This window comes from Pleurodeles waltl, chromosome 1_1 (assembly GCF_031143425.1).
Source record: "Pleurodeles waltl isolate 20211129_DDA chromosome 1_1, aPleWal1.hap1.20221129, whole genome shotgun sequence".
Lineage (NCBI taxonomy): Eukaryota > Metazoa > Chordata > Amphibia > Caudata > Salamandridae > Pleurodeles > Pleurodeles waltl.
Window position 1 is genome coordinate 78,192,144 of NC_090436.1, and position 12,124 is coordinate 78,204,267.

Sequence of the window (12,124 nt, forward strand, 5' to 3'; positions counted from 1 at the left end):
ATGAGACAATAACCATTAATTGAAATTAATTGTGGCTGTATGGTTCAGAAAGGAAGAGAAGTTTCACTGATATTCCCATTATAAATTATACAAGTCTGCTTTTAATATCACAAAAGGGAGTTGTGAAGGACGCTGCAGTTGTTTCATCGAAGAAACAAAGTGGATAACCAAAATATTGCTCACATTGTAGACTGCATGACAATAAGTTATGGATGTTCATGTAGAATATTGATCCAAAACTTGCTCAATAAATGATTTGATGTATAATTGGGCATTGTTGTGGACAGTTGCATGTATGTTAAATATATTCTCAGAACATGAGTAATGAAGTGAGTAGGTGAATGAAGGGTAAGTAATGGGGATTAACGTATATGGTGGTGGTCAATTCTGATTAATGTATCAATGAAGGTAGTACATTTGAGAAAACATTTTTAAAGGAAAGCCATGAATATGTTTGTTCTCCTTTGCTTGGTAAGAGCTAAGGGTGTAGAATTTTATAAAACATCTACATGGCAAATTGACAGTGTGGTTCCAAAATCTTCTTGTACTGTAGGAACGTTCATTTGTTCCTTTTAGCACCATTCAGAGAGATTATAACAGCATATTCATTATAGAAAGACTCTGATATTATTAGTTTCTATGATTATGCCAGGTTCATGTTATATCGGGGTTTGGATCCCAGCAAGGGTTTGACATTGACGCTTTTCTTCAAGTCTGCCAAGTGAGAACTGAGCAAAATTTCAATATGGAATTCCCTGTTTTCCTGTTGCCGCCCTATCTTGAGCCATGTCACCCAGGGAGCATGTAATGCTCTCCCCTGCTAGACTACAGTCTTCCTGCTCTCCCCCACTCTACCCACAGTCCCCTCTCCTACTCTCTCACCGTGCAACAGCCTCCATGCTCTTAGCAGAGCAATAATGCCCACAGAAAAGTGAATCTCAACAGAAATTACTCCTGGTTGTACCAGATCTACACAGTTGTTCCATAGGGGAAATCTTGTAATTGCATGATACTGTTGGTGTTACCACATGGTACTAGTTTTTAGGAGTACAGAATTACCAACCGGCCAGCATTGTGCAACTCGTTATCTTGACCATTTGAGGGATGAAATTAGGAGGTAAAGAGTTTTTCCAGAATTGAAATACTGCGAGTAAAAACTTGTTAAGGATATTCACTAACTGCTTTCCAATAATTTTCACATTAGAAAGAATTTGGACATTTACTCCTGGCAGGCAGGGGTGTGTTTTTTTTTTTTTTTTTTTTTTTTTTTCATGGCGCAAAAGGAGTATAACGAAAGTAAATGTGCATTTGCTCAGCAGGTTTTTGCCCAAGCAAATATTAGTCTGTACAGTTGCATATGTGAAGTTGGAATAGTTTACTAGATGTACGGTCACCAGGCCTACTTCTGTAAACTCTTAGAATTCCCTAAAGTTGTAAATCTGCCTTCTTACAAGGGCATATACATACTTGCAGGTGCGCTTAGGATAATATTTTTTTTGCTAAATTATTTTTATTCAATTTTCATGTGAACAGCAAACAAAATAAGCACGACAAGCAGAGCAATACGACCAAGCCAGGACCTTATAGCCACATTATTGCCATGATCATTAGAACCATCTCTAGAGTCCCACAAAGTTCCCCAGGTTTAGCGATGTTTATTGGGGCAGCCACGCACTCCGTACACAGGCTCTTCAACCTTTACACACCAGTCTGTTGCCCTGTGTTCAGATCCTGGGGTGAGGCTGAGGTCACGTTCCGGGCTATGTCTCGCTTAGCAAGCAGAGTCCCCAGGCCCACGAGATATCTGTCCGATCTCTTCCCACCCAAATCCTCCAAGAGGCCCAGGAGTGCAATGCGAGACGAGCAGTCCACTGGTCTCCTCAACACATTAAACATAAATCTCAGTATCTGGGAGCTTGACACAACCTGATTACATGATAGAAGTCAGACATCTCCGCCTTGCAGCAATGACAAGCGGACGGCGGGAGCCGACCCGCCTTCCGAAGCTGCAACGGGTTCATGTATGTAGTATGTAGTGTGTAGAAAGTTCATTTGAATTAAGCAAAGTCTGGATGCTATAGCCAGTTTCCTAGGCGGCTTGAGCACTTCCCTCCACTACCCATTTTCTAGGCTACCAACCCAGGATTCTCAGCGTGCAGGTAAGGGGGAGATCAGCCCCGGGGAGTTGATAACCAACGACAGATATGTAGTGGAAACATCACCGTGACCCCATGGGCCCATGAAAAACTTAGCCTCCGTGAGACAGAATTCGGGAACGCACCCCAAGGAAGGTACGATGAGACTACAGGGTGTGCCAGAGCTGCAAGAATTTGAGAACTTGGGAGCGGTTTAGCTGGAAGTAGGCGTGCAGATCCAGAAGGGGCTGCATGTGCGTCCCTTGCCATATGTCACCCAGGCGGGAAATAGCGATAAGGTCCCAATTCCCAAACCAGCTCCTGGGGATAGGAAGGGGGAAATTCAGCAAAATATACACGATTCGTGGCAGAACCATCTGGACGATTTCATTCCAAGACCAGAAGCCACTATTATGCAATGACCTTTTATTGCTGCCCCAACATGCAGCCCTTTAAGGAACATAGTTACATCATAAAACATTATAATGTTCAGTAAAGAATAAACATCCAGCGCAGTCACTGTTCTTCCTCTTTTATTCGCTGCTCCTTAACAGAAGAGTAAATTTTTTACTTTCATGTATAAACCTTGTTGTTCTTGCTTTGTTGTTTTATATATTTCTTAATGCCACTCCGATTTATTGTTGGGCTGGGTGAGTATATATTCTTTTGGCTTACTAACACTTTTTTATCTTTTCTCCACTAACGATCTCTTTTTTGCCAAAAATAGCGAGAGATTCATCTATTTGAATCCTCTTCGGGCTATATCTTGTTTGGAGCTGCTCCTTTGCAGCTCAGGCATTTGTTTGTCATTCCCCCGTAAAGCCGTAATTCAGTGTCCTTTTGAGGATGAGACGCGACAGTGTTTCCCTTGCGCTCGCACTCAATGCCTTTTTAGTGATACCTCAAGTGTTGCTTAATATAAGAGGAAAGGAAACGCTTTGGCATCGTTGCATCTTTAGCAGCATTGCTAGGAGGCCTCCTTTGGTGTTTCAGGCAGCAGAAGCCCTCATTCTTTCCTTTTCAGAAGACGCGTTGACATACGCGTCACCTGGAATTTGTTGCAGTTTGAAAGGACGGGCGGCAGCTTCCGTTGTTGCCTTTTTAACTTTTCGCTGAAAAGGACTACATTTTATCCTGGAGCTCCATCTGCTGACCTTAGATGGCATTTTAACTGCGCATTGCTCAGTTTAGAGCTCATTTTGAAGGCTCATTGTCTACCATTAACGCTCTGAACCTTAAGTTATTTTCAGCCCAGACCCCAGTTTTTTTTTTTTTTCTTAAAAAAAAACAAATAGCTAGATAGAGATAGATAGATATAGATAGGAAGGGCCTAACCCAAGTGGTGACTGACTTTATGGGAGAGTCCATTAAAAAAACCTTTGAAAGAGGAACTTTGGTCCTTTTTAAGAGAGGCAGTGGATGCCGCACTAGCAAAGAGGAAGAGGGGCCTCCACCTTCAGAGGAGAATTATTTTTCCCTGTCAGATGGGGACTCCCCTTCTACATCTGAACCCCGAGGTGGGGGAAGGGTTTCCCATAAGAGGAAACACACTGAGAAGGCGATAAATCACGCCTGTGGCGCAGGTAGCCTTTGCGCTGCAATAGAAAGTGGTGTTACTAGCAGTACAAAAAGAAAGGGCCACCTTGACAAGGTGCAAAGAAAAGTTGCCCTTAGAGGCATGTTGGAAAGAAGTGACATTCATGGCACAAAAGAGTTACGGGACAGTCTAAACTCCACTGTGAATGCCACTGACTTTGATGACATGGACTGGGACGAATATGTTTTTGATCCATAGGAGAGTTGTGATCTGTTGGGAAGCCTGGATGACGACCTTGAAATGGCCTCCACCTACAATGAAGTAAAAGACACCTTTAGGGGAAAAATGTTTAACCCCACTATGATTAAGCATCCACATAGCACGGAGTGGTGGCCAGTGGACCACTTGACTAAATAATTAAAGCTTTGGGTCAGGAAATCTATGGGTTAGGAAACCCAGAATTTACTTTGGGCTGAATATCTTAGACCCTCTACTTAGGATACAATTTGCAATACCCCTAACCTGGACCCGTAACTAATAACGTTTCTTTTTAACTTTGGCAAAGATCATAGGAAGGGTATTAAAAAATGCCTAAAACAGTATAAAGATAAGGTCCTCCTGGGTCTGGTTACACACATCCTTGATATGGCTGTGGAGGCCAGGTTAAAAAATAGTAGAGTTCATATAGGTCTCTTGCGGGGTTGGGTACAGCATGCCATTTGCATGCTAGGAGGTTTCACTGCGAACCTCATAACTGAGAGGAGGAAAGTGGTGCTTATGAGAATGAACTTTAACCTGGCTGGCCTGTCCACTATAGAGGACATGGTAGATTCAAAACGATTCCTCTTTGGGGCTAGTTTTGTGAAGTCCTTGGGGAATTATGTTTCAACATTTACAGCCTTCAGTAAGGCACAACCTAACATAAGGGTCTTCTGCTCCAGGGGAGTTTTTGGACGGGCTGACAGGAGGAGACCAACTGTCAGCCGGGGGTGTCTTCAAGTCCCAATTTTACTCACAAGAACCAATAAACTATGGTGTCTATCGTAGGGGCTACCACTCCAATCCAAATTTCTCTCCTCCTCCCCCCCACCCCCCGCCAGAGAGAGAGAAGATCAAGAGGCCGTGGAGGAAGATACAGATCTGCAGGTTCTGGATCACAAGGTGATTGTTTCTTCCCAACTAAAAGTAGGAGGAAGGTAAAAATATTTTACCCACAATTTGGAAAAAAATTACAAAAGACATTTGTTGGTTTCAAGATAGAATTTTGGGAAAAAGCAGTTCAGGTGAAACAATCCAAATAATTGACTTTAGATGCAGAAAAGATGTCTCTGATATATTCAAAGGCAACTCAAATGTTGCAGAAAGGGGAATTGATTCTTGTTCCAGATCAGGAGGATTTGTGAGAACCGTTTTCCTGGTAAAGAAAAAAAAAAAACAAGGGTTGGCGACCTGTGACAAATTCAAAGGAGCTGAACAAATTCCTGATTTAAATACACTTCAGGATGGAAGGCATCCATCTTTTAAGAGATACATTGCAGACAAAAGATTGGTTAGTGAAGTTAGATCTGAAAGACACCACCCATGGACGAGGCCAGTCAAAAATAATTGTTTCAGCTGGGGGGGCATCTTCTACCATTTCCTTTGCCTAGCTTTTACGCTGTCCTCGGCCCGTGTTGTTTCACCAAGGTGCTACATCCAGTGGTAGCCTTTCTCAGACTGAAGGGAGTTCAATTAATCGCCTACTTGGATGACATTTTACTAATGTCTCATGACTAGCTTTTAGATCATCTTGGTTGGACAAATAAGCTTTTAGAGAGTCTAGGTTTCCTAGAGAATACAGGGAAATCGGTCATAGTTCTACACAGAATCTAGATTTTTTGCGATTTCAGGTAGATATGCTACTATTTCAATTAATTCTTCCTCTGAAGAAGGTAACAAAGATAAAGAAAGACGTGGGATCAGTATTGTCAGAGAGAGAAATATTACTAAGAGTGTCTTGCCCGAGTTCTGGGGCTTCTGTTGTCCTCCATTCAGGCAATTTCTCTTGCCTCTTTACATTACAGGGCCCTCCAGAGATTGGAAGCTTGGGGATTGAGAAAAGGCGTATGGTAGGTTGAGTCTCTTCCCCTGACTATGGATGCTCAAAAAGACCTAGCCTGTTGACTGAGGAATCTTGTGGCTTGAAATGGCAAGACAATTTTTGTAAATGTGCCTGACCTAATTTTAGAATCCGATGCCAGCAGTTTAGGCTGGGGAGCTCGCCTGAACGATTTAGAAACAGGTGGAAAATGGTCCAAAGAAGAACAGACCCTTCATATGAATTGTTTAGATATGTTAGCTGGTTTAAATGCTTTAATGAGCTTAGAGGAATATTTGATTAATTCAGTCACTTTTATTCAATTTAGACATCTTCACAGCTGTATGTCATATAAACCGTTTGGGCAGTTCAAAGGCTTTGGCAGGTTTGGTGAGGAGGATTTGGTATTTGTTTTGGGAGCACAAGATTGTGTTAAGAGCGGAGTTTATTCCAGGACTTCAGAATGTGAGAGCAGATTGGAATTCCAAGTATCTCCAGGATTCGAGCAATTGGAAGTTGAGTCCAGAGATTTTCAAATTGATTCAAGCATTATGGGGTCTGATTAAAGTAGACTTATTTGCTAGCAGGTTGACACATGATGTTCCCAGCTATTTCATCTGGAGGTTGGATCCAGAGGCAATGGGTGCTTTTCTACAAGGTTGGAGAAGGAAAGGGAGTTTATACCTTTTGCCATGATTCAGAAAGTTTTGAGGAAGGTGGAGTCAGAAGGTCACAGCATTATACTGGGAACCCCCTTTGGTAAGTCACAAGTTTGGTTCTTAGGGGTTATGGAATACGCAGTTGCCATACCTCGGTTGCTCCTGGTATTCAAACGGGGAGGAACATCCTTTAGTTTTAGAGGGGAAAATTAACTTTCTTGTCTGGAAGATTTCAGGGGTGCAAACAGATATTCAGGCCTTTCAGGAGAAGCTAAGGAACGACTGGATGAATCTTGGTCCCCGGGAACAAGAAAGAGATAAGCTGTTTGGGAAAAAATGGTGTAGTTGGTGTATGGAAAGGGGATTAGATCCTGTGGAAGTTCCTATGCATGATGTAGCCAACTGTCTAGCTGAATTGTTTAACTCAGGCCTAACATATAGGACAGTTAATAGATCTGCTATTTCCGCAGGTCATGCAATGGTTGATAATTTTGCTATTGGAACTGACCCTTTAATAAGACGAATTATGAAAGGTGTGAGAATAAGGAGACTTCCCAAGGCTTATGTCAGCTTAATTTTAAACTTTTTACTTCTTGGCCGAGTAATAATTGCTTTTCTCTTAAACAAATTTTGTTAACGTGAGCAACCTTACTTTGTTCAATTTCTTTTAGAAAGGTTTCAGACATTAACGCTTTAGCAATATTTAACAAGTTTTATTCCCTAGAAGGAGTAACTTTTGAAATTTGGAAAAAAAACATAAACAATATCTGAATCAGTCTTTCACCCTTTCTTTCGTGATTGTGAAAAGTTATGTGTAGTGCATTGTATGAGACAAAGATTTTGAAGTTAAGAGCGCATGGTGTTGATCAGTTGGAGTTGTCATATATAAGACCTTATAAAGCAATATCTACAGCTGTGTTAGCCAGATGGGTTCATTTGGTTATGAGTGAATCTGGTGGGAATCTTTCATGGTTTGGTGCCCATTCTTCAAAGGGTGCTATGTCTAGCAATGTCTTTTGGGCTGTTGGATCATTACCCGAAATCTTAAAATCAGCAGATAATTATAGCCTTCCATCTTGTAATGAAATGACAATTTCTCCAATTAACATACAGAGAGAATCTTGATTTCATTAACGACAACAGAGGCTAACATTATCCCACCGACCTCACCCTTTGAGGGGGAATAATAAAGGAGTATTTTTAGTTGGACATGAAATATGTGTTTTAAGATTCAAAATTTTAACTCGTTTTATTGATTTTGTTATATTTTATTCTCAATTGATGTTGCTTTTTTCGAATTTTGTTGTGCTTAATAGATTAATTTGAAATCTTATATTTTCAGAAAACTAAATGTAAGGATAGAGAGAAGATGTTTTACTGTTTCTGCGCAGCTTAAAGAGGACGAGGACTAACTGTGTTTGATTGTACTTTATAATGGTCATGACGTAACTATATTCTTTAAAGGGCTGCATGTTGGGGCAGAAATAAAAGGTTATGGCATAATGTTATATACATACGCACAGTACACTGTTCCAGAGAAAAGATGGAAGAAAACATAGGGGTGACCCTACTGTTAGAAGCACAAGCCCTCACACATCTAATTGGATGTCATGCTTCATCATAGGGCATGCTCTTCGTCAGACCAGCGCTGCCCCCACAGTGCCAGAGAGAGGGGATTGGGCCCTTAATGCCCCACAACATTCCAGGGAGCCATGAGCAGGCAGGAGGCAACAAGATAAGTCCGCATTGGCACCCAGGGCTGACTGGGGAAAAGAGCCTCAGTCTGCAGCGAGAGACGAGCTGAACTACCTGCCCACGAACCCACCCGCACTCGCCCCACTAGTCCTCCCCCAGCAGTGACAGATTTAAATATGCAAAGACTGCCGCAGAGGCAGGCCCTACAGGAGATGAGCTCCCACAGTCATAAGAGGTTGGAGCAACAGGGCCCGCTGAGCTGCGCACTCACTGCAGCTGCTCAAGCTGAGCGAACAAACATAGGGGTGGCCTGAATGCCAGGAGGCCCTCCACAGCTTCACCCCCGAGCACTCCGCCAGGCTGCCACAAGTGTCCCCGTGGCAGCCTCTGCATCAGGGATCACACTACCAACGCAGAGGGCTCACAGGGTGGCTGCTATGATAGGTGTGGCCTGCCAGCACAGGTCCAGGCATCTCCACGCCGCCTCAGCGGCTTGTCAGAGAAGCAAAGGTCACCATGGGGCCTCCAGGGTGACAGGAAACTGTATTCTCTCCCCCCCCCCCCCCCCCCAAAGAAGGCAGAAGGTGCCAGAATCCTGGATGGTAGCAGAGTCTTGACTGGCGAGCTGGGAGGTCATGGAGGAACGACAGCCAACTTGACTGATCGCAAGATATTTTTTAAATACTAGCATGCATCACATTGATAAATGATGTCTCAGAAAATGGTATTTAAGGCTACACACTAGTTTATCAAAAAAATGTTATGGAGTTGCTTTAAATTGTACCCCAAAAAAATGCAATCTACAATCGTGCTCATGCTTCTGCATATATATGCAGATAATCGGGGAGCAATCTGGGAGAATTCTAAGTAGCTTCAAATTGTTAAAACGTGTACACTTGCCTGAGTAGCTGACAGTCCTCTTTCGCACATCTGTACTCTGGTATGGCACAGTAAAATGGCAGCCAAAGCGGTTCCTGCCAAAGTGAGAAGAAAAAACCCATAAATACTTGTCCATCAACACAAACAATATGTCCCGGCCATCAGGTGATAGGAATTCCGCACCCCTGAAAAGTGCATGAAATATGACCATAATCTTATTGGTGCCTGTTACTGCCCTTCAGTCCTAAAGCAAGACTATTGTGTGGGTATAATGCTGGTATAAATTATTTGTTGGAAGTTGGGGTCCATAGTGGATGGACGGTGCGTTTCAGTTGGAACACCAGCCCTGGTCATATTGGTTGCCATTAATGTACAGGTACATATAAAAACAAAACAAGATCGTGTCAAGGGTCACAGAGTTTAATATTGCCATTCAGAATTGAGTCACAGCGTGGGTCATCTTGTAAAAGATTGAAATCAGTGTCGCAATTCACAAACAATCATTAATCCAAGACTAAATATACAGCTGTAAATAGTTCTCAACTAGTGGTCTCTATAATTCCTAATATATGTTGGCTCACATGTCATGCCTGGTTGAATATAATGCACTATATTATCTGTAATAATCATTAGTCAATATATAGGTTCAGTAGAATTCATATTCAATATTGATTAGTATCCATAATATATAGTTTCTAATCTTATAGACATGCCCCAGTGGCCTATCTCTAATCCATAGAATACACAATGCATTACTATTATGTATACCACCTACTTTCTTCATGCTCATAAACGCTTGGATTAGCAATCCTCCCATTTATCATGGATAAATATAGCAACAAAGTAACTCATCAAACTGCACACTAATCTTGCAGGTTCTGAAATTACAAATTTTTAGATCTAAATGATTCATTGTCATCACAAACTAACTCCACATAAAAAACTTCTCATAACATCAGTCATCTATCCCGTCTGAAAAAGAACGGAACAGAGCGGGGATACGATTATGTATTAAAATTAACCTATGATTGCAAGACTGGTGATGGGGGAAAAAGAGAGGGAGATGAGAAAACTTACAAGCAATTTGCTAATATGAGCGTACCCGAAGATTATCTTCAGTTGAATCATTTAAAATTTGTTGATTTCTTTAACTGTGAATATTTTGGGATCTGCCCTACATTTTTTGTAATCAACCACGTTAGTAACCTAAGAATAATGGTAGCACCGAGGGTCAAACTCAATGTCTGTTTCATAATACTGCCTCGCAAAGAACAGTGGGAGAGCACCACATGACAAACAGTGTTGCTACTATATGGTCCTATGAGGTAATTTGTGAAATTGGTGGTAATAATCGTTTTCTTATTTAAAAAAAAAAAAAAAAAAAAAAAAAAAGAGGATCTGACACCATATTGCAATGTTTTCCTTTATACCTCTAATACTTTGGCTACTGTGCATTTTGAAGCCTTTTCTGCCCGTGGACAGATTAAACCCAATATTTACCGTTAGTGTTAATTTTACAGTGTAATGCGTTTTTTTTTTTTTTTTTTTTTTTTTTTTTTTTTTGTATCTCACTTCTGGTTTCGCAAATTCGAATCCTACAAATATATATTCGGATAACTGTAAGAAAAAAAACACATCTCAAGGTAAGTAGATCTATCCTTGACACAATAGAGTACACCACTTGGAACCATGACCTATGTGGTTCGCTTTCAACTAAGCTAGTCTTTGAAAATTGTGTTGCAAGCTCTTGCTGAAGAATGTCCACTGATCGCTGGCAGAGAAGTGGCATAGATAAACTACCTGTGTTATTGTCCTACACAATATGGGTTCCAGTTTGCTGCAGGCTGTCTTACGGTGGGGCCACCTACCTTCGTTTTTGTTGTCCTGCAGAATATAGCAGTCTTTGCGCCTATTGAATCTGAACTGCGTCCAAGAATATTTATAATTCTTTTTTCGTTCATGATGAGCACCATGTCACTGAATGTCTGTCATTATGACACAGAGCTTGACCTAATATGCTAGGTTATAGCTGTTGTTGCTTTTAGTATTTGTGCAGGGATACGTTGCACACTTCAGCTGTTTTTTGGTATGAAAGAAGATTGGTAATGATCACTCAAGGGGGAAGCCCAGATGTTAGGTTGCGGCAAATAACCCTCTTTCTATACATAGCGTCTTTTGTATCTTGTACCCCAAGTGTTGAGCATTGGAAAAAAAAGGAAAGTTTCTTTATTAAACTGCATCACTATTTATGTTTTTGTGTTGCAGGTATTGTAAACATGGAGAATTACACCAAGTCTAAGACGGTGGAGAAGCCATTCCCGCTTCCCTTCCCCAGCTTGCCCACAGACATCACCCACATGAAAGTGAAACTAGGCAGCAGGATTCGAAACCTGATGAGTTATGCTATGGCTAAAATGGAGTCTGAGACAGTGCGACAAATCCTTTTCAGTGCTACGGGGAAGGCAGTCGGCAAGGCCATCACCTGTGTTGAGATCATGAAGCGAAGGCTGAAAGGGCTCCATCAGATCACCAAAATTTTCTTCTGGCAGATTGAGGAGATTTGGGAACCTATTGTGCCAGAGGCTGGTCTAGAGAGTTTGACTGTGAAGAGGAACTTGCCAGCCATGTGTGTACTGTTGAGCAAAGAGGACCTGGACCCTCGAGAACCAGGGTATCAGGCACCAGGCTGTTTTGACAGCTTGTGGATTGAAGCATTGAAGGAGGAAGAATCTCAGAGCCAGAAGAGGAGAAAGCAAGGAGGTGGGAGGGGGAGCAGCAAGGGGGGCAAGTATCCCCGTTCAGTAGGAGGACGTGGAGAAGGACAAAAAAGGAAACTTTGATGTCATTGAACATTGGCCTATCACTGCACTAACCTGGGGATGGCATATAAGATAGCACGTAATTCAGCATTTTTCAAAGTGCCTTCATAACATTTGCTGCCAAAAGTTGAATGTAATGTCACCTGTAGATAAAAGAACCAAAAGAGTTGCTTTTCAGTTCCCATCTAAGGGTTGAGGGTGAAAAAAAATGAAAATTACTTCTGGTACCATCATAGTTGCTGAACATCATTTCTGTAAAATAAAACAGTTTTCTGATTCCAAATTCTGCATTCATTGCTCAGTATTTTTATTTTTAAGACCGA

At 41.7% G+C, this 12,124-nt stretch overlaps 1 protein-coding gene across 1 annotated transcript in view; it reads left to right on the top strand.

The window, feature by feature from the left end:
• RPP25L (ribonuclease P/MRP subunit p25 like) overlaps nt 1-12,084 on the top strand; it is a 28,311-nt gene extending 16,227 nt beyond the window's left edge. The window contains exon 2 of the mRNA XM_069215210.1: nt 11,248-12,084. Coding sequence (XP_069071311.1) covers nt 11,259-11,822 — 564 coding nt within the window. The 5' untranslated portion in view covers nt 11,248-11,258 and the 3' untranslated portion in view covers nt 11,823-12,084. The remainder of the gene's footprint in view (nt 1-11,247) is intronic.
• Nucleotides 12,085-12,124: the final 40 nt, after the last annotated feature.